Source organism: Gopherus flavomarginatus, chromosome 12 (assembly GCF_025201925.1).
Source record: "Gopherus flavomarginatus isolate rGopFla2 chromosome 12, rGopFla2.mat.asm, whole genome shotgun sequence".
Lineage (NCBI taxonomy): Eukaryota > Metazoa > Chordata > Testudines > Testudinidae > Gopherus > Gopherus flavomarginatus.
In genome coordinates this window covers 2,168,268-2,191,131 of record NC_066628.1, presented here as the reverse complement: position 1 = coordinate 2,191,131, position 22,864 = coordinate 2,168,268, and the positions used below count along the sequence as shown (strand labels likewise).

The following is a 22,864-nucleotide window of genomic DNA, read 5'->3' as shown; positions in this document are numbered from 1 at the left end:
TGTGTGAGTGTGTGTGTTCTACTTGTACGGGGGGGTGTTCTGTGTGTGTGTGTGTGTGTGTTGTGTGGCTTGTTGTCTGTGCATGTGTGTGTGCTGGGTGTGTATGAGTTTGTATGCATGTGGTGTGGTGTATTCTCTATAAGTCTTGTGTGTGTGTGTGCGTGCTCTGAGTGTGGTGTGTTGTGGTGCGGTATGTTCTCTGTGTGTGTGTGTGTGCTGGCTCCGTGTGTTATGTGGTGTATTCTCTCCGTGTGCATCAGTTTGTGTGTGTTTGTTTGTGCTGGGTGTGTGGGAGTTTGAATGCATGTTGTGTGGTGTGGTGTTGTGTGGTGTAGGGGGGCACGGTGTGTTCTCTCTGTGTGGTGTCTGTCTGTGGGGTGTGGTGTGTTGTATGAGTTTGTGTGTGTGCTGTGTGGGTGTGTGGTATGCTGTGGCCCAGTGTGCGTGCACGCGTGCCTGGGGGGTGCATGTCTGTGTCTGCGTTGATGTGTATGTGGTGGGGCTGTTGTGGGTCCCATCTGAGGGTGTCTGTAGAGCGGGGCGGGGGGGTCACTGGCTGGGAGGGGCTGGGAAGCCGAGTTGCCGCCCCATCCCCCCCATCCCCTCCCTACACACACAGCTCCAGACACGCACCCTGGGGCCCAGCCAAGGCTGAGTGGTTGGGACCTTGATTCAGCGTCTGCTCCGGTTACCCGGGGACCCCCAGCCTCTGCCTCCCCTCACGGCCGGCTCTGGGGCAGGGTGGGGGGCCGGTTACCCGGGGACCCCCAGCCTCTGCCTCCCCTCACGGCCAGCTCTGGGGTGGGGTGGGGCGCTGGTTATCTGGGGACCCCTGGCCCTGCACTGAGATGCGACTAGCTCTGGGGTGGGTCATAGGGGGCTGGTTACCTGGGGACCCATCACCCAGTGCTGAGATGCGGCTGGCTCTGGGGTGGGGTATAGGGGGCTGGTTACCTGGGGACCCATCACCCAGTGCTGAGATGCAGCTGGCTCTGGGGTGGGGCATAGGGGGCTGGTTACCTGGGGACCCCTCACCCAGTGCTGAGATGCAGCTGGCTCTGGGGTGGGCCTGGGGGCGAGTTATACAGGGAGCCCTGAGACCCAGCCCCGGCTGGGGTTTAATGATCCCTTGTGACACTGGGGGTCCCACTGCCCCAAGGGGATCACGGGGGGGGTCTGACCCCCAGAGAATGGGCTGTTGGAGCCATTGCGTCTCCCCAGCCGGGCCGTGGGACCTGCGTCTCGGGCACAGGGTGCCGGGGTGCCCGGCCCTGGGCAGTGTCTCTCCTGGCACCGCCTGCCGATTTCTGGAGACTCGTGGCTTGGGGGATGGACGTGTGGGACCAAACGAAAGGGGAAACAGGGCTCCCCCAGGCAGGAGGGCAGCAGCTCCCTAGCTGACCTACCTACCTCCCACAGCTTGTAATAGGGGGCATGGATTAGAAATCGATTTATCCCCACACACATCTACCTATCCGTCCATCCCCACACACCCGCCATCCATCCATCCATCAAACCCCTCCCTTCATCCGTCCATCCCCACACACCCGCCATCCATCCATCCATCAAACCCCTCCCTCCATCCGTCCATCCCCACACACCCGCCATCCATCCATCCATCCCTCTGTCACCACACACCCACCATCCATCCATCCATCCATCAAACCCCTCCCTTCATCCGTCCCCGCACACCCGCCCTCTATCCATCCATCCCTCCATCACCACACATCCACCATCCATCCATCCATCCATCCATCCATCCATCCGTCCCCACACACCCGCCATGCATCCATCTATCCGTCCCCACAAAACCACCATCCATCAAACCCCTCCATCCGTCCATCCCCACACACCCACCATCCATCCATCCATCCGTCCATCCCCACACACCCGCCATCTATCCATCCATCCCTCCGTCACCACACACCCTCCATCCATCCATCCATCCATCCCCACACACCCGCCATCCGTCCCTCCCCACACACCCGCCATCCATCCATCCATCCGTCCATCCCCACACACCCGCCATCCATCCATCTGTCCATCCCCACACACCCGCCATCCATCCATCCCTCCGTCACCACACACCCACCATCCATCCATCCGTCCGTCCATCCCCACACACCCGCCATCCATCCATCCCTCCGTCACCACACACCCACCATCCATCCATCCGTCCGTCCATCCCCACACACCCGCCATCCATCCATCCGTCCGTCCATCCCCACACACCCACCATCCATCCATCCATCTGTCCATCCCCACACACCCACCATCCATCCATCCGTCCGTCCATCCCCACACAACCGCCATCCATCCATCCATCCATCCCTCCGTCACCACACACCCTCCATCCATCCATCCATCCATCCCCACACACCCGCCATCCGTCCATCCCCACACAACCGCCATCCATCCATCCATCCATCCCTCCGTCACCACACACCCACCATCCATCCATCCATCCATCCATCCATCCATCCCCATACACCTACCATCCATCCATCCATCCATCCATCCCCACACACCCGCCATCTATCCATCCATCCCTCCGTCACCACACACCCACCATCCATCCGTCCCTCCCCACACACCCACCATCCGTCCATCCCCACACACCCACCATCCATCCATCCATCCCTCCGTCACCACACACCCACCATCCATCTGTCCCTCCCCACACACCCGCCATCCGTCCATCCATCTGTCCATCCCCACACACCCACCATCCATCCATCCATCCGTCCATCCCCACACACCCGCCATCCATCCATCCATCCATCAAACCCCTCCCTCCATCCATCCATCCCTCCGTCACCACACACCCGCCATCTATCCATCCATCCCCTCCATCACCACACACCCTCCATCCATCCATCCATCTGCTCCATCCATCCATCCCCACACACCTGCCATCCATCCATCCATCCCTCCGTCACCACACACCCACCATCCATCCATCCATCCCCTCCATCACCACACACCCTCCATCCATCCATCCATCCACTCCATCCATCCATCCCCACACACCTGCCATCCATCCATCCATCCCCTCCATCACCACACACCCTCCATCCATCCATCCATCCGCTCCATCCATCCATCCCCACACACCTGCCATCCATCCATCCATCCCTCCGTCACCACACACCCACCATCCATCCATCCATCCCCACACACCCGCCATCCATCCATCCATCAAACCCCTCTCTCCATCCATCCGTCCATCCCCACACACCCGCCATCTATCCATCCATCCCTCCGTCACCACACACCCACCATCCATCCATCCCCTCCATCCATCCATCCCCACACAACCGCCATCCATCCATCCATCAAACCCCTCCATCCATCCATCCGTCCATCCCCACACACCCGCCATCTATCCATCCATCCCTCCCTCACCACACACCCACCATCCATCCATCCATCCATCCATCCATCCCCACACACCCGCCATCCATCCATCCATCCCTCCGTCACCACACACCCACCATCCATCCATCCATCCGTCCATCCCCACACACCCGCCATCCATCCATCCATCAAACCCCTCCCTTCATCCGTCCCCGCACACCCGCCCTCTATCCATCCATCCCTCCGTCACCACACACCCACCATCCATCCCTCCATCCCCTCCATCCATCCATCCATCCCCACACACCCGCCATCCATCCATCCATCCGTCCATCCCCACACACCCGCCATCCATCCATCCATCCATCAAACCCCTCCCTCCCTCCATCCATCCATCCATCCCCACACAACCGCCATCCATCCATCCATCCATCCCTCCGTCACCACACACCCACCATCTATCCATCCATCCGCTCCATCCATCCATCCCCACACACCTGCCATCCATCCATCCATCCCTCCGTCAACATACACCCACCATCCATCCATCCATCCATCCCCTCCATCCATCCATCCGTCCCCACACACCCGCCATCCATCCATCCATCAAACCCCTCCCTCCATCCATCCGTCCATCCCCACACACCCGCCATCTATCCATCCATCCCTCCGTCACCACACACCCACCATCCATCCATCCATCCGTCCATCCCCACACACCCGCCATCCATCCATCCATCCATCCATCCCCTCCATCCATCCATCCCCACACACCCGCCATCTATCCATCCGTCCATCCCCACACACCCGCCATCCATCCATCCGTCCATCCCCACACACCCGCCATCCATCCATCCATCCATCAAACCCCTCCATCCATCCATCCATCCATCCCCACACAACCGCCATCCTTCCATCCATCCCTCCGTCACCACACACCCTCCATCCATCCATCCCCACACACCCACCATCTATCCATCCATCAAACCCCTCCCTCCATCCATCCGTCCATCCCCTCCATCCATCCCCACACACCCACCATCCATCCATCCATCCCCACACACCCGCCATCCATCCATCCATCAAACCCCTCCCTCCATCCATCCGTCCATCCCCTCCATCCATCCCCACACACCCGCCATCCATCCATCCATCCGTCCATCCCCACACACCCGCCATCCATCCATCCATCCGTCCATCCCCACACACCCACCATCTATCCATCCATCCATCCATCCATCCATCCGTCCATCCCCACACACCCGCCATCCATCCATCCATCCGTCCATCCCCACACACCCGCCATCCATCCATCCATCCCCACCCACCCACCATCTATCCATCCATCCATCCATCCGTCCCTCCCCACACACCCGCCGTTTATCCATCCGTCCATCCCCACACACCCGCCATCTATCCATCCATCCCTCCGTCACCACACACCCACCATCCATACATCCATCCATCAAACCCCTCCCTCCCTCCCTCCATCCATCCCCTCCATCCATCCATCCCCACACAACCACCATCCATCCATCCATCAAACCCCTCCCTCCATCCATCCATCCATCCATCCATCCATCAAACTCCTCTATCCATCCATCCCCACACAACCGCCATCCATCCATCCATCAAACCCCTCTATCCATCCATCCATCCCAACACCCCCTCCATCCCCTCCATCCATCCCCTCCATCCATCCATCCACACTATATATCCATCCATCCATCCCAACACTCCCCCCATCCATCCATCCCCTCCATCCATCCCCACACACCCGCCATCCATCCATCCCCTCCCTCCATCTATCAATCCATTCCCACACACCCCTCCATCAATCCGTCCATCCCCACACAACCCCTCCATGCATCCATCTATCCCGACACAACCCCTGCATCCATCCATCCATCCACTCTGTCCATCCCCACACACCCGCCATCCATCCATCCATCCAACCCCTCTATCCATCCATCCCCACACAATCCCTCCATCCATCCATCAAACCCCTCCCTCCATCCATCCATCCCCACACAACCCCTCCATCCATCCATCCATCCATCCCCACCATCTATCCATCCATCTATCTCAACACCCCCTCCATCCCTCCATCCATGCATCCACCCCCACACAACCCCTCTATCCATCCATCCATCCATGCCCACACAACTCCTCTATCCGTCCATCCATCCCCACACAACCCCTCCATCCATCCATCTATTCATCCATCTATCCCAACACCCCCTCCATCCATCCATCCCCTCCATTCATCCATCCACCCCCACACAATCCCTCTATCCATCCACCCCCACACAACCCCTCTATTCATCCATCCCCACACAACCCCTCCATCCATCCCCACCATCTATCCATCCATCCATCCCAACACCCCTTCCATCCATCCATCCCCTCCATCCATCCACCCACCCCCACACAACCCCTCTAACCATCCATCCATCCCCACACACCCGCCATCCATCCATCAAACTCCTCTATCCATCCATCCCTCCACCCATCCCCACATACACCCTCCATCCATCTGTCCATCCCCACACAACCCCTCCATGCATCCAGCCAGCCAGCCATCCCAACACAACCCCTGCATCCATCCATCCATCCTGACACAACACCTGCATCCATCCATCCCTCCCCACACACCCTCTATCCATCCATCCATCCATCCCCTCTATCCATCCATCCCCAGCCAGCCAGCCAGCCAACCCCTCCATCCATCAATCCACCCCCACTATCTATCCATCCATCCAGCCTGACATCCCCTCCCTCCCTCCCTCCATCCCCACACCCCCTCCATCCATCCATCCATCCCCTCTATCCATCCATCCCCAACCAGCCAGCCAGCCAACCCCTCCATCCATCAATCCACCCCCACTATCTATCTATCCATCCAGCCTGACATCCCCTCCCTCCCTCCCTCCCTCCATCCCCACACCCCCTCCATCCATCGATCCACCCCCACTATCTATCCATCCATCCCGACACCCCCTCCATCCATCCCCACTATCTATCTATCTATCCATCCATCCTGATACCCCCTCCTTCTCTCCCTCCATCCCTCCATCTCCACACCCCCTCCATCCATCCATCTATCCACCCCCACTATCTACCTATCCATCCATCCATCCCCACACACCCTCCATCCATCCCCACACAATCCATCCATCCATCTATCCCCACACAACCCAGCCAGCCAACCCCTCCATCCATCCATCCCAACACTCCCTCCCTCCCTCTATCTATCTATCTATCCCCAACCACTCCCTCTATCTATCTATCCCCCCACACCCCGTCTATCTATCTATCTATCCCCACACACCCCCTCTATCTATCTATCTATCTATCTACCTATCTATCTATCCCCACACACCCCCTCTATCTATCTATCTATCTATCTATCTATCTATCTATCTATCTATCCCCACACACCCCCTCTATCTATCTATCTATCTATCTATCCCCACACACCCCCTCTATCTATCTATCTATCTATCTATCCCCACACACCCTCTCTATCTATCTATCTATCTACCTATCTATCCCCACACACCCCCTCTATCTATCTATCTATCTACCTATCCCCACACACCCCCTCTATCTATCTAGCTATCCCCACACACCCCCTCTATCTATCTAGCTATCTATCTATCTATCCATCCCCACACACCCGCTCTATCTATCTATCTATCTATCTATCTATCTATCCATCCCCACACACCCACTCTATCTATCTATCTATCCATCCATCTCCACAGACCCTCCATCCATCCCCACTATCTATCTATCCATCCATTCTGATGCCCTCCCTCTCTCCCTCCATCCATCCCCACACCCCCTCCATCCATCCATCCATCCACCCCCACTATCTATCCATCCATCCCGACACCCTCTCCATCCATCCCCACTATCTATCTATCCATCCATCCTGATACCCCCTCCCTCTCTCCCTCCATCCCTCCATCTCCACACCCCCTCCATCCATCCATCCATCCCCACTATCTATCTATCCATCCATCCTGATACCCTCTCCCTCCATCCCTCCGTCTCCACACCCCCTCCATCCATCCATCCATCCACCCCCACTATCTATCTATCCATCCATCCATCCCCACACACCCTCCATCCATCCCCACACAATCCATCCATCCATCCATCCCCACACAACCCAGCCAGCCAACCCCTCCATCCATCCATCCCAACACTCCCTCCCTCCCTCTATCTATCTATCCCCAGACACCCCCTCTATCTATCTATTTATCTATCCATCCCCAGGCACCCCCTCTATCTATCTATCTATCTATCTATCCCCACACACCCCCTCTATCTATCTATCTATCTACATAAATCCCCGCTATCTATCTATGTATCTCTCTCTCTCTCCCCCCAGGCACCCCCCCCCCATCTGTGCGTCTGAGGCCTGGGGCCAGAGGACGTGAATCAGACTCTCTCTCTCTCTGTTTCTGTCTCTCTTGCGAGATTACATCCGCGCCTGTTCCCCGAACGCCGGGGTTCCCCGGTGACCTCAGCTCGCCTGAGGCCTCCTTCCCCTATAAAGAGCCGAGCCAGGCAGCTGCCTCATCACAGGCTCCTCCGGCCGCCTTGCCTCAGCCACCAGCTCTGCCGGCTCCGCTCTCCCCGCCAGCCCCCCGGCTCCCAGCTCAGCCCCCCCCCATGCAGCCCCAGTCAGAGCAGGCCGGGCCCCTCCTGCTGCAGCTGGGGCCCCAGAGCCGCAGGGATCTCTGCTGGCATGTGCTTCGTGGCACCTGCTTCCTCCTGCTGGGGGCGTTGCTGGGCACCGTGCTGTACGGGTACTCCCAGAGACAGGTGGGGGCAGGGGCTGCGGGTCGGGAGTGAGGGGCACCGGCAGGGCTGGGCTAGCGGGGCCTGCGGGTTGGGAGTGAGGGGCACTGGCAGGGCTGGGCTAGCAGGGGCTGCGGGTCGGGAGTGAGGGGCACCGGCAGGGCTGGGCTAGCGGGGGCTGCGGGTCGGGAGTGAGGGGCACCGGCAGGGCTGGGCTAGCAGGGGCTGCAGGTCGGGAGTGAGGGGCACTGGCAGGGCTGGGAGGCGCAGGGCTGGGCTGGCAGGGGCCTGCGGGTCAGGAGTGAGGGGCACCAGCAGGGCTGGGCTGGCAGGGGGCTGCGGGTCGGGAATGAGGGGCACCAGCAGAGCTGGGCTGGCAGGGGCTGCGGGTCGGGAATGAGGGGCAGCGGCAGAGCTGGGCTAGCAGGGGCTGCGGGTCGGGAGTGAGGGGCACCGGCAGAGCTGGGGGGGCAGGGCTGGACTAGCGGGGGCTGCGGGTCGGGAGTGAGGGGCACCGGCAGGGCTGGGAGGCGCAGGGCTGGGCTGGCAGGGGGCTGCAGATCGGGAATGAGGGGCACCGGCAGGGCTGGGTTAGCAGGGGCTGCGGGTCGGGAATGAGGGGCACTGGCAGAGCTGGGCTAGCAGGGGGCTGCGGGTCGGGAATGAGGGGCACCGGCAGAGCTTTATCATAGTATCCCCCCCTCATTTGCAGGTGGAAGATGAGGCTGGATGGGGGGTCAGAGGCTCTGCAGAGGCCGGTAAGCACCTCCTTCCCCAAGCCAACCCCAGACTGGACTCTTGTCTGGAATCCATTCCAGGGAACCCAGGTGTCCGGCTCTGCCCCCCTCCCCCGGGCCTGTCCTCGGCCATGGCAATGACTCGTCTCTGTCTTTCCCAACAGTCGCCCCCTGGCCCGCCCTGGGGCACCGCGCCGACCGGACCCACGCGCCCGCAGCCCATCTCGTAGGTGAGTCGCTGGACGGGGCGGATGCTCCCTCCATTGCTCTGTGGGGCCCCTCTGCGCCGCCCCCTGCTGGCGGAGGCCGGAATCGGGCCGCGCTGCGGGTGCCGCTTAGAACAATGGTAGAAACAATGTGTCCCCCCCCAATGTCTGGTTTTTCTCGGCCGTTTGCGGTCGGATCCACCCACCAGGTGGCTGAGCCCTTCGGCCGCTGGTTTGAATCCCCCCTCTCCTTTCTCTCCCCCTCCTCGCAGGGCACCCCGGCCCCTCCGGCACGCGGCTCCGCTGGCGAAGCGACGTCGACGCCTCCTTCACCCGGGGCGGCTTCCGCCTGGCCAACGACTCGCTGGTGGTGCCGGCCTCCGGCATGTATTTCGTCTACTTCCAGGCGTCCTTCCTGGGGGCCGCCTGCCCCGCGGGGGACGAGCCCCTGGTCCTGGCGCACCGCGTGCTGCTCTTCTCCGACACCTACCCCCGAGACGTCCCCATCCTGAGCGCCCACAAAACGGCCTGCCCCGGCGGGGGGCCCTGGTACCGCTCCCTCCACCAGGGGGCAGCCTTTGCCCTGCAGCAGGGGGACCGGCTGTCCACGCAGACGGAGGGGGAGGCGCATCTGCTGGCAGGCCAGGGCACTCTGTCCTTTGGGGCGTTCGCCCTGTGACCTGCTGGGTTTGGGGTGGGGTCCCCCCTATGCACTGAGGGTGGGCTGGAGCTGCTGGGCTGGTGCAGGGGGGGTCACTTTACTGTACCCCAAAATGATCAGGGTGCACTTATTGATGGGGCACCCCTGGGATCAGTGCTCTGCAGTGTGGGGTTGGAGGTGGAAGAAGAGCCATGCAGTTTAAGAAGAGCCTCAAAGTATTGTGGGAGTTCCAGTTAATGCACCCCCAAATTTTCTGCACACACACAGCCCCATTTAATGCTCTGGGTGCACTAGGATTTGGGGGGATTTTAATAGCAGTCCTTTAATGGGGAATCCTCAGAATATTTTGGCGGTCAGCTGTACCCCTAAATTATCTGGGGTGCCCTCAATTTTAGTTTATAGGCTGCTCTGCCATGTTGGGGTGACTGGATTAACCCCACCCCCCAGTGGAAGGGGGAAGCAGCTGAGTTTTTGGAGGGGTTCAAGATTAGACACCCCAACTTTATCGGGGTCCCTTTTGATTTAATTAAGCAATGGAGCTGAGATTTGGGGTGTAGGTGAGATTCTGGGGGACTCAGGATAGTTTCTTGCAGCTGTTCCCCTTCAAAAGTGGGACCACAGTGACACTGATTGGGGGGAAATGCAGAGATATTTTGGGGTTCAGGGAATAGACACCCCCCAATTATAGGGGTGCTCCTTGCTAGGTGGTCATAATGTCCTCCTGGATTTGGGGGTGTGTGGGTGAATGCAACACCCCACACATTGTTAGAGAGAGAGCACTTCTGAGGTGCAGCTTTTTCAGCCCCCCACAGCACCCCAAAATGTATTTTCATCCTAAGCTCCCCCTCTTGGAGCTGGGGCAGGACCACTGACAGGAGACCTGCCTGAGAGTTTTCAGGGGGCAGGTGACCCCCCCAAGTTACTGGGGTACATCTCTGTGTTCCTGGGGGTGCCCAGGACCCCACCCCCAGCGGGGGGGCTGTGGATTGGGGGAATTGGGGGGCGGGGGAGGCAGAGCTATTTATTTATGGGGCTGTATTGTAAATTATTTATTTATGATGGGGGCAGCCGTGGGGGGCAGGGTCCCCTCTCGGCCCCCCCCGAATGTATTTATTTGTGGCCTGTCAGTGAATTAAAGCTGGACTCGTGCCTGGTCTCCCTGGTGGTGTCATCTCGTTTCTCTTCGCCGGAAGGGTTCAAATCCCCTCCCCCGCTCGCACCCCACAAATAGTGAGGGGGGGTTGGGAGAGGGGCTTGTCAAGGGGGGGTGGATCTGACTGGCTCAGCTGGGACACACCTCCCCAGTGGGCGGGGCTCCCTGACTGGCACAGCCCCCCAAAGGGGGAGGGGCTCCCCTGGGCTGGGACAGCCCCCAGCTCTGACAAGATCAAGATCATCCTAATGGGCAGCGCTTTAGTTTGGGACACCCCCACCCCGGACGCCTGGGTTCTCCACCCCACTGTGCCTCAGTTTCCCCACTGGTGCAACGACGCCGATCTCCCTGGCAAGGTGCTGAGGGCAGACATAAGAGCGGCCAGACTGGGTCAGACCAGCGGTCCGTCTACCCCAGTGTCCTGTCTCCAAGAGCGGCCGGTGCCAGGTGCCCCAGAGGGAATGAACAGACCAGGGCAGTTATCAAGTGATCCAGCCTGTTGCCCATTCCCAGTGTCTGGCAAACGAAGGCCCGGGCTACCATCCCTGCCCAGCCTGGCTACTAGCCATCGAGGGACCCGTCCTCCAGGAACTTCTCTAGCTTGTCTTTGAATCCTGTTCTAGTCTTGGCCGTCACACCATCCTGTGGCGAGGAGTTCCCCAGGTTAACGGTGCCTTGGGTGAAACCTTCCTTTTGTTGGTGTTAAACCTGCTGCTGGTTAATTCGTGTGTGATGAGGGGTAAATAGCACCCTCCTCCGCCCCGGCGCCCCCTTGTGGCTGAGTCTGGGCATGAGCGCTCAGGTGCCCCTTCCCAGCGCTGACCCTGCCCCTGGACTCAGGGGGCTCTCTCTTTGTGACCCCCCCCCGGCTGGTCACCGTATTGTACCCGCTTCCAGGGTCTCAAAGCCCCACCAGACCTCCTGGTGCCCGGCCCCCTTCCCGGCCCTGCCCATCTCCAGCACGTGGCCCCCCCTCGGGTTTGACCAGCCCAAGCTTCCTTCCCCCCACACCCGGGGCAGCAACTGCCCCCCTTGGCTTCCCGCCAGGCTCCGTAATCCGGGGGGGGGCCAGGGCTTCCTCCCCCTGTCCGGAGCAGCCCCTGGTGCCCCCGACCGCCGGGGTGTGACAGCAGCTCCCTCCCGCCAGCCCCATCTTCTCTCTCTCTCTCTCTCTCGGCCTTGGGGGTGAATCTCACCAGGGGCTCTTCGGAAACCTCCCCGGGGGGTTTACGGCATTTTCCGTTTTCAGTTCCTCGCCCCGGCTCCGGCGCTGGCGCAGGGCTAGTTTTGGCTGGACACTTTCCCAGAGGTTCCCTCACCTGCTGTGCCCTCCTGGGCCGGCCGGCAAGGCCCGGACCCCGGCAGTGCCCTCCTGGACCGGCCAGCGAGGCCCGGACCCCGGCAGTGCCCTCCTGGACCGGTCAGCAAGGCCCGGACCCCGGCGGTGCCCTGCTGGGCCGGCCAGCGAGGCCCGGACCCCGGCAGTGCCCTCCTGGACCGGCCGGCGAGGCCCGGACCCCGGCAGTGCCCTCCTGGACCAACCGGCGAGGCCCGGACCCCGGCAGTGCCCTCCTGGACCGGCCGGCGAGGCCCGGACCCCGGCAGTGCCCTCCTGGACCGGCCGGCGAGGCCCGGACCCCGGCAGTGCCCTCCTGGACCAGCCGGCGAGGCCCGGACCCCGGCAGTGCCCTCCTGGACCGACCGGCGAGGCCCGGACCCCGGCAGTGCCCTCCTGGACCAGCCGGCGAGGCCCGGACCCCGGCAGTGCCTTCCTGGACCGACCGGCGAGGCCCGGACCCCGGCGGTGCCCTCCTGGACCGACCGGCGAGGCCCGGACCCCGGCGGTGCCCTCCTGGACCGGCCGGCGAGGCCCGGACCCCGGCAGTGCCCGACACCCACCCCTTGCCCGGTCGGCCCCCCGCCGGCGAGAGCACCGGCTCCTCCATGGACCTGGCCCGGTTCGGCGCCCGAGCTGGCAGCTGGTGTCGCCACGACCAACTCATGCGCCGGCTTCCTGGCTGTCTGTGGCCGGCCCCTGATCCTGTCCCCAGGAGCAGCTGCTCGGGGTAACCGGCCCCGGGGTGGGGATCGCCGGGAGGGGGGGGCGGTGGACATTGCTATCTCGGGCTTGACCACCTGCCGCCCGCCCCCAGTGGGGGGCGCTGGCCCGTGAGCGGCTGCAAACCCAGCCCCGGGACCCAGCGAGTGTCGGCCCCCAGGCTTCCCTCTCCCCCCCGGCTCCACACCACCCAGGCCTCTGCTCGCCGGCACCTTCATGGGACCCCCGGGTGGGGGGATGTGCCAGGGCCTAGGGCATGTGCCAGCCAAGCGGGTTTGCCATGAAGGGAAAGGGGTCACCTCGGAGCCTGGCCAGAGCAGGATGTGGGGGGCAGAGGGGACAGTAGGGTGAAGGAGGGAGGGAGGGATGGAGGAGTATGGGATTGAGTGCCTGGAAGGAGGGAAGGACGGACATCGGGGTGAGGGATGGATGGAGGACGTGGGGGGGGCAAGTGGATGGAGGGAGGGAGGGAGGGGTGTATAGACGCCCCGATAGCTAGAAGAGGGGCGTGGGGGTGAGTGGATGGATGGATGGAGGAGTGGGGTTGAATGGATGGATGGATGGGGTGTCTGGTGATGGATGGAGGGATGGAGGGAGAGTTGGATGGGTGGATGGAGGGACAGAGGGAGGGACAGAGGATGTGGAGCTGAGGGATGGATGGATGGATGGGGTGTCTGGCGGATGGAGGGAGGGAGGGACAGCAGGGTGAGGGATGGATGGGGTGTCTGGTGGTGGATGGATGGGTGGATGGATGGATGGGGTGTCTGGTGATGGATGGAGAGATGGAGGGATGGATGGGGTGTCTGGTGATGGATGGAGAGACAGAGAGACAGGTGGATGGAGGGAGAAACGGAGGATGTGGGGCTGAGTGGATGGATGGATGGGGTGTCTGGCAATGGATGGAGGGATGGAGGGGTGTATAGACAGCCCGCTAGATAGAAGAGGAGTGTGGGGGTGAGTGGATGGATGGATGGAGGAGTGGGGTGAGTGGATGGATGGATGGATAGATGGGGTGTCTGGTGATGGATGGATGGGTGGATGGATGGATGGGGTGTCTGGCGATGGATGGAGGGATGGATGGATGGGGTGTCTGGTGATGGATGGAGGGATGGAGGGATGGATGGGGTGTCTGGTGATGGATGGAGGGATGGATGGATGGGGTGTCTGGTGATGGATGGAGGGATGGATGGGGTGTCTGGTGATGGATGGATGGGTGGATGGATGGATGGGGTGTCTGGCGACGGATGGAGAGATGGGGGGATGGAGGGATGGATAGATGGGGTGTCTGGTGATGGATGGATAGATGGATGGGTGTGTAGACGGCCTGCTAGCTAGAATAGGGGCGTGGAGGTGAATGAAGGGATGGATGGATGGGGTGTCTAGCGATGGATGGAGGGACGGAGGGGTGTGTAGATGGCTCACTAGCTAGAAGAGGGGCATGGGGGTGAGTGGATGGAGGGAGGGAGGGAGGGAGGAAGGGACAGCGGGGTGAGGGATGGATGGAGGATGTGGGGGGGCGAGTGGAGGGAGGGAGGGGTGTATAGACGGCCCGATAGCTAGAACAGGGGCGTGGGGGTGAATGGATGGATGGATGGAGGGATGGAGGGATGGATGGGGTGTCTGGCGATGGATGGAGGGATGGATGGATGGATGGGGTGTCTGGTGATGGATGGAGGGATGGATGGGGTGTCTGGTGATGGATGGAGGGATGGATGGATGGATGGGGTGTCTGGCGATGGATGGAGGGATGGAGGGATGGATGGGGTGTCTGGTGATGGATGGAGGGATGGATGGGGTGTCTGGCGATGGATGGAGGGATGGAGGGATGGATGGGGTGTCTGGTGATGGATGGAGGGATGGATGGGGTGTCTGGTGATGGATGGAGGGATGGATGGATGGATGGGGTGTCTGGTGATGGATGGAGGGATGGATGGGGTGTCTGGTGATGGATGGAGGGATGGATGGATGGATGGGGTGTCTGGTGATGGATGGAGGGATGGATGGGGTGTCTGGCGATGGATGGAGGGATGGATGGATGGATGGGGTGTCTGGTGATGGATGGAGGGATGGATGGGGTGTCTGGCGATGGATGGAGGGATGGATGGATGGGGTGTCTGGCGACGGATGGAGGGACGGAGGTGTAGACGGCCTGCTAGCTAGAAGAGGGGCATGGGGGTGGCTAGCTCTATCTGTCCGACTGATGGGGTGGGGGGGCAGGAGCACCGTGGGGCCGGGATCCTCTGGGGCAAAGACAAACCACCCTGGGAACCCCGGAGCCGAGTCCTGCCGTTCCCCAGGGCGGCCAGCAGGGGGCAGCTCAGGCTCAGCCTTGGCAGAGGGACCGGCCCAGCCCGGCTCCTCCCTGCACTCGGCCCCATTGCAAGGGGGCCTGTCCCCTCTAGGGGGCGCCGGCTCCCACCCGGCCCCAGAGCAGGGACTGGCTGGCTCAGCGGGGCAGGGAGTGGGGCAGGGCCCTGTCCCCTCTAGGGGGCGCCGGCTCCCACTCGGCCTCAGGGCAGGGACTGGCTGGCTCAGCGGGGCAGGGAGTGGGGCAGGGCCCTGTCCCCTCTAGGGGGCGCTGGCTCCCCCTGTACCCAGGGGACTGGCTGGCTCAGGGGGGAGGGAGTGGGGCAGGGGCCTGTCCCCTCTAGGGGGCGCCGGCTCCCACCCGGCCCCAGGGCAGGGACTGGCTGGCTCAGCGGGGCAGGGAGTGGGGCAGGGCCCTGTCCCCTCTAGGGGGCGCCGGCTCCCACCCGGCGCCAGGGCAGTGACTGGCTGGCTCAGGGGGGCGGGAATGGGGCAGGAACCGGCTGGCTCAGGGGGGCGGGAACAGGACCCCCCCGACCCCAGGACGAGGCAGAACCAAAACCGAAGCGCAGCCTGAACGGCCGTTTTCACTTTGCCTCCTGGCGGTGGAAGCGAAAGCAGAAGAAAGTGGCTGAAAACTCCAAGCTGGATTCTTGTTTCACGAGGCCTGAACTTTCAGGCGCTCGGATTTTCCTGTGTGGCGGGAGGCGGGGGCGGGGGGAGACTTGGGAAACAGCCCCCCCAACCCTGATCCCTCCAGATCCCACCGCTGCCCCCCAGCTTCTGACTGTGTCTCTGGTTGTTCGCCCACTAGCTCTGCCTGTCGCTGGATCACTTGGGGGACCAGGGGAGGGGCGTCTATACTCCAAACTCTCCTCCCACCCTACACTCCCCCCCCAGTCTGACCCCCTCCCTAGCCAGCTGTTACGTCTGGGGGGGCTCGCCATCCCACAGTCTCCCCTGTCTCTGATCACACACACCCCAACATTTTTTTTGCTGGTGCTAAAATTTAAGCCCCCAAATAATGACCCCCCCGGCTTGGGGTGGGGGTCAGAGGAGAGGCCTAGATGCAGCCCTTCACCCCTAGTGGCTTTGTCCCCCCCGCACCTGACAACCCGCCCCCAACATTTGCTGACACTAAGATCTGAGCGTCCTAAGCTCCCCCAGGGGAGGACGAGGCGGTGAGACGCCTTGCAAAGGCGTTTCGACTTCCCACCCTGTCGTGGGGTTTAGGGGTCCCCACTACAGAGCCCCCCACACTTGCCAGCCTTGAGAGCCAGCCCCCCGGATAACCCCATGGGGAGACCCTGGCTCCCTGAGCAGCTGTGGGTTAGATCCAGCCAGTCTCATCTCTAGGGCTGGGGTGGGGGGTCTGGTGGGTTCCCCCCGAGCTGATCAGCCCCACATTCATCACAGGTACACACACAACTACAGACCCATACTCATACACACAGACCCACACACAACTACACACACACAGCTGCACAACTACACACACTCAACTACACACAACTAGACACTCACAGAGCTACACACAGACCCACACACAACTGCACACACATAGCTGCACACACACACACAGACCCATGCACAACTACACACACACACACACACACACACAAGATTCACACACCACTACACAAACACACACAATGGCACACACACAACTGCATACAAAGTGACCCAAACACAACCACACACACACCAACACACACACAGAGACCCACACACGATTGGACACACAGAGAGATCCACACACAACTACACACACAAACACGGAGAGACTCACACACAACTAGCCACACAGTAACCCACACAACTACACACACACACACACAGACCCATGCACAACTAGCCACACACTCAGCGATCCATGCACAACTACACACACATGCACAGACCCACATACAAGACACCCATGGAGACTCACACAACTGTGTACACACACAACTACACACAGCCCTGCACACAGCCAGACGGGCACTCACAACAGGACACAGACACACACCCCCCACACACCCTTCTCAAGGCCCCTCACTCTCAACCTTTTCCCACCCCCGTTGCCTCACTGGGGGGGCAGCCAGTCCCCCCACGCCTGACCCCCCAAGTCACCGTCTGACCCCCCCCGTCAGAGACGCCCAGACGCCAGGTCCCAGCGCGGCGAGGAGGTGAGGACCCCGGTATCCCCGGGGGGCTCCCCCGCCCTCTCCAGAGCTGGATTCACACCTCCTCGCTCCCCAAAACCACAGTTCCAGACACTGGTCCCACTTCTGCTTTTGACGCCTTCTATTTTCAGGTTTTTCCTCTTCCCGCCTTTCGCCATCGCAGATTCTCGTCTTTCCTTCCTTCTCTGTGGGCGGCAGCTTCGGAGCTCGAAAATTTCCTCCCGTGTCATGGGGGAGGCGGCTGGGCGGATCCGAAGTGCAGGCAGGAGGCCTATAAATAGGAGCCGACGCCTCGAGGCTGCCACACTTCTCCACGCTTCAATCACCCCAGGACGAGAGCTGCCGGCCAGGCAAAGGGGAAAGAAACTGAGGCACGACTGAGATCCACGCCGGGGAAACTGACCAGACTCCGAGGGTGAAATCCACTCCCATTCGTCGCTCCGCTCCGGGGAAATCAACTCGATTCGCCTTCTGAAATCGGCTCAATTCACCCGGCAGCTCAGGTGAAATTCCCCACGTTCGCCTGTTTCACAGCTGAATTCGTGCCGTGGAATCAGCTGAATTTGCCTAGGGAAACCAGCTAAATTCACCCCTTCGATCCGGGGAAATCGGCTCCATCCGCCTGCCGGCGTCACTGAAATCCCGGGAATTCGCCCAGCCCCAGCTGCTTACTTCGCCCGGCAGGAAACTAACCCTGGAGATCCCTGCCCCGAGCCCAGCCAAACCCGCGGCCATGAGCACCGAAAGTCTGGTCTGCGACATCGAGAAGGGGGGCGTTATCGTGGTGCGGGAGTCGCGACCCGCCAACAGCCGCTGGAAATGCCTCAGCATCTGCTCCTTTCTGCTGCTGGTCGGCGCCACGGCCGTCTTCGCCCTGCTGCATTTCAGAAATGGGGGGCCCTTGGTCAGCCAGGTGAGCAGCTACGCCGGGGTGAGGGCGTAACCCGCCCGAGCCAGGGAGCCTGACGCGATCTGTGGCCATCTGCCGCCAATTGTGTGTCTGCTGGAGTGTGTCTTTGTCTGTGGGTGGGTTTCAGCTCCCCGCCTGTGGCTCTGATGTGTGCATGTGTGGTTTGTCCGCACGTGTGCGGCTCGGACGCTTGTGTGCAAGCATGTGTGTCCTCGTGGCCGGGGACGTTTGTGTGGTTTTAACCACACAATTGCAGTCTGGCCTGCGTTGAGTTGTGTGTCTCTTTGTATTTCTCTGCCCGTTTGCCTGCGAACGCGTCGGGTGTGGGTTTTGTCTGTCTGTCTTTCCAGGTGTGTTTTGCCTGGACGCCATGTATCTATCTGGTGACTGTGTTTTCGTCTGGGTGTGTGTTTTGTGCTGTCTGTATTTCTCATTTCACTCACATGTGCCTGGCTCCCTGGGCTATGTTTTGTCTTGTCCGCTGCCTGTGCCATGTGTAATGATGTGAGCGGCTCTGCTTCTTGCAGGGTGTGGTACACACAGCACCTGACACATGCTCCGGCTTTGACTTTGTAACCTCTGTACTCAACTCTCCTCTCTCTGTCTCTTTGCCAGGATCCCAAAGAACCCAGGAGTTCGGGCCACACACAACAACTTAGTAAGTATTTCCCAAGCTTTATTTTCCAACATTAGCCTCTAAGCCGAATCTCCCCTCCCCAGATGAAATTTCTCTTGCCAGATTTACCACAGATCTAATTACTGGCCCTCAATCATCTTCCCAAAAGGGCCAGCAAATTGCAACTGGTGTCCATAGTTCTGTCCCATTGCCTGACCTGAGATGCCTCCGGGTTTTTTCCGAGGCTGCCGGCTCGGGATTTCCCTGTAAAATCACGGTCATTGAAGGTGTTTTGAATCTGACGTGGTGGACGGGAACAGAACGGACAATGCTGCTGGCCCCTTTGGGAAAACATCGCCCTGCACATCTCAGCTCGCTCTGGCCACATCTGGGATCTCGCTCCAGATGTTGTGCCTCCGCAGACGGTGATTGTCCCCGAGAGCTTATGGACCTCCCCAAATCTTCGGGAAGGTGGCTCCGCTCCTCCAAAACACGGAGAGCAACTGAATGTTGGGAGACTGGAACATCTGGAGCAAAGATACCACCCCAATATCACCTTAACTCCCCTCCCGGGAGCCACCAGACCTGACCCATTCCCACCAAAATCTGTCCATCTTCCGCATCCAACACAATTCTATCCCAGTTCTCCTCTTCCATGCATTGTAGTGACCAAGCGGGAGGCGATCAGAGATTCCCCAACCTAGGGACTGCAAGGTTATGGGTTTAAATCCTGGCCCCCCAGCCTGGGGGCCTTCCACTGAGCCGGGGCTCTCTGAAGCTGATCTAGAGAAGATGGGGTCATTAGCCAGGGGAGGTGTGGGGAGGGCAGGTGAACCAGGGAAGATCTGTCTGACCGTCCATTTGTTCTTTCTGAAGCAGGTCCTATGACGATGAAGTTGCAAGCCCAGTCGCTGAAAAAGCCAGCTGCTCACGTCGTAGGTAAGAGGAATTTACAGCTGAGATGGGGGAGGGTTTGAGGAACTGGGCCCTACGTGGGTGAGGGGGATGCTTGTGGTTGGGGGTTTCTATGTCTCAAGCAGGCAACAGACAAACAAAGACTTCCACAAAGACACACTCATCCACGAGCACACATTTCCACAGCCACCGGTGCACATCTACTCATAGACATAAACGCAGAGGGGAAGGGCCCTGTCTTTCGGGGTGATGGAGGCCAAAGATTTGGGTTACATGGAAGTTGTAGGCCAAAGTCCGGGAGATGCCAGACAGCAGGGGGTTCAATCCCTCTAGGTTTTGGCCTAGTGTTGTCAAGGATTAGGCACGCCATCACTGGATTGTGTTGTAGGCCAAAGCCTAGGTAGATTGACTACAGGGGAGAGACTAGGGTTAGGATCAAGAGTTATCATTTTGGGGGGATGATGTAGGTCGAAGCCTGGGTATATTGATCATGGGGGACAATCCAGGTAGGGTTTGACCACTCATAGCTGGACCATAGGGAATGATCCTGCTGGGTTTTGACCACGTCTGTCTTCTTCTGTCCCTCCCAGCATCCAGTGACTCCAAAGAGCTGATTTGGACTGACAAAGTGGCACACACCATGATGCAGAACGGGATGACGCTGGTAAACAACAAGTTGGTGGTCCCGTCCGACGGCCTCTACTTCATCTACTCCCAGGTGGTCTTCAAGGGAGACAAATGTCCGGAGGAGTCCATTCCTCTCCGGCATACCATCTTTCGCTACTCCGTCGAGTACCCAGAAAATGTTCCCTTGCTGATGGCCATCAAGTCGTTCTGCGAGGGGTCCAAGGCTGCTGAGAATAAGGAGGGGGTGTGGTTCGAGTCCATCTACCAAGGAGCTGTCTTCCAGTTGATGAAAGGCGACGAGATCTCCTCTGAAATCGACTCGGCCCAATATTTAGATCTGGACAGCAATGGGCAGGTGTATTTTGGGGTGATCGCATTGGAATTAGGAGCTCCCCAATAATGATCCACTGTCTTCCATCCTTGGCCAATGCATCCTGCATCCTTGGTCAACCCACCATCTTCCATCCTCGGTCAACCCTTCAATCCTCCTACCCAACTGGCCTCCAAAACCAAGACTACCACCCCGCATCCCACCACATCAAACTGACTATCAGAGATGATCAGAAGCCCTCTCTGGACGTCCTTTATGCCTCTCTGCCAATATGTCCCATGTGCCCACCTCAAGGGACCAGAGCAGACGACAATCTCTCTAGACTTGGCCTGTCGGTGGCGGTCAGGATGGGGCATTGGGTTGCATTTTGGTAAAACAAAACAAGAACCAGGTCAGAGCCGCTGACCTACAAAAATGTTGTGTTAACTAATATGTATTATTTTTATGGTTATTATGGCTAATTATTGTGGCTAATAATTTATTTATTTATGTATTTATATTTATTGGGGTTAACAAAGCTGTGCTGGTGCACAGAGAGATTTTTGTGTGTGTTGTACACACCTATGACAACTATAGGCCATTGTGCGTGTGTGTGTGTCCGTCCACAAATTCTAATATTCTGTATACACATCAGAAAGGGGTAGTGGGTGTGTCTACACATAGACCCACAAAACCGCAGGCAATGTTTGTGTATTTGTATCACACAGCTGCAGATAATAGACAGTTTTGTGTACACACACACAAACACGGATGTTGCCTGTGGGTGTTTGACCCAAACCCACACCAAGTTTTGGCAATTCTGGGAGTTTGTGTGTTTACAAAACACCCAGATTTTCAGTGTGTGTGTGTGAGACAAAATCTTCTTTCCAACAAGAGAGCCATCCTCCAAATCAAGCTGGCGGAGGGTGTGACATTGTGTTACTCTTTGACCTGAGCCGCAACACAACCTCACACCAACCTGCCATGTTGCTGCAAGTGCTTTGTGGTGGCTGGACTACACACTGGCCTCTTCGGTACAGATTCAGTATAGGGTCCCGTTACGTATATGGTGTATATATGACCCTAGCTGGCTATATGGATGTATATTACACACAGCCAGGACTCCTGGGTTCTCTTCCCGGCTCTGGGAGGGGAGTGGGGTCCTGTGGTTAGAGCAGGGGGGCCAGGGGCCAGGACTCCTGGGTTACTCCACGGAATGATGTTCTCATTGTGAGGGGAAGAGATATTTGTATCTGAGATACAGTTTCCTGTCGAATCCCTGATCTCACGTCTCTTCGGGGATTTCAGTCGTCTTATGTTTTATGTTAAAATGTCACACGCTGGGGGTGGGGCTCCCGCATCTAACTCGTCGAATGTTTGCCGGGCCGAGTCTCTCGCCACTCCTGGTTTTCTCGTGTGTATTGTGGTTTATTTTATTTATTGTGGTTATTTATTGTGTGTTTATTCCACTGTGCGGGGAGGGAACAGCTGTTAGTCTTTTGATTGAAACAGCCTGTGAACCAGGCCAACCAATAAACCTTGGAAATGGAGATTTGAACTGGGCTTGTGTCTCTTTCAGGCTGACCAGGGGGAGGGACAGCTCGGTGGGTTGATCATTGGCCTGCTAAACCCAGGGTTGTGAGTTCAATCCTTGAGGGGCCACTTAGGGATCTGGGACAAAACTCTGTCCGGGGATTGGCCCTGCTTTGAGCAGGGTGTTGGACTAGATACCTCCGGAGGTCCCTTCCAAACCTGATCTAAGATTCACCTAGCGCGGTATCTGGCCTCTCCCATATCACACAAATGCCTAATAACCCCTGCTCTCTGCTATGCTCTAATGTCGTCCCTGGAGAAGAGACACAGAGCAGGGGGCTTCCCTGCTCTCCATGTCCCTCTCCTCCTTGACGATTCAGCTTAACTTCAGTACCCACAAGATCGAGGTCTCTTCCAGTTTTAAGATAATGGAGCAAATAATCAACCAATCAATTTGCAGACACTTAAGAACACAAGAACGGCCGTACTGGGTCAG

At 59.2% G+C, this 22,864-nt stretch overlaps 2 protein-coding genes across 3 annotated transcripts; both read left to right on the top strand.

Annotated features, from left to right (window-relative positions):
• Positions 1-8,040: 8,040 nt before the first annotated feature.
• On the top strand, positions 8,041-9,791 carry LTA (lymphotoxin alpha). Its single transcript, XM_050920899.1, has 4 exons — positions 8,041-8,193; positions 8,882-8,927; positions 9,071-9,136; positions 9,385-9,791. Exons 1-4 carry the CDS (start codon positions 8,041-8,043, stop codon positions 9,789-9,791), a joined length of 672 nt encoding a protein of 223 aa, XP_050776856.1.
• Positions 9,792-17,455: 7,664 nt separating this feature from the next.
• Positions 17,456-22,385, top strand: TNF (tumor necrosis factor). Of its 2 annotated transcripts, none has more exons than XM_050919666.1 (4): positions 17,456-18,370; positions 18,983-19,025; positions 19,863-19,922; positions 20,489-22,385. In XM_050919666.1, exons 1-4 carry the CDS (start codon positions 18,191-18,193, stop codon positions 20,923-20,925), a joined length of 720 nt encoding a protein of 239 aa, XP_050775623.1. In that variant the 5' UTR covers positions 17,456-18,190; the 3' UTR covers positions 20,926-22,385. The 2 variants fall into 2 exon arrangements, with proteins under 2 accessions (XP_050775623.1, XP_050775622.1); XM_050919665.1 differs by having other exon boundaries at positions 19,860-19,922.
• Positions 22,386-22,864: the final 479 nt, after the last annotated feature.

Excerpts from the sequence above, each read along its gene's own strand:
- LTA (XM_050920899.1), top strand. The coding sequence starts at position 8,041 with ATGCAGCCCCAGTCAGAGCAGGCCGGGCCCCTCCTGCTGCAGCTGGGG. Across the intron at positions 8,928-9,070 it reads CAGAGGCTCTGCAGAGGCCG|TCGCCCCCTGGCCCGCCCTG; the intron begins GTAAGCACCTCC and ends CTTTCCCAACAG. Across the intron at positions 9,137-9,384 it reads GCCCGCAGCCCATCTCGTAG|GGCACCCCGGCCCCTCCGGC; the intron begins GTGAGTCGCTGG and ends CCCTCCTCGCAG.
- TNF (XM_050919665.1), top strand. The coding sequence starts at position 18,191 with ATGAGCACCGAAAGTCTGGTCTGCGACATCGAGAAGGGGGGCGTTATC. Across the intron at positions 18,371-18,982 it reads GGGGGCCCTTGGTCAGCCAG|GATCCCAAAGAACCCAGGAG; the intron begins GTGAGCAGCTAC and ends TCTCTTTGCCAG. Across the intron at positions 19,026-19,859 it reads GGGCCACACACAACAACTTA|CAGGTCCTATGACGATGAAG; the intron begins GTAAGTATTTCC and ends TTCTTTCTGAAG.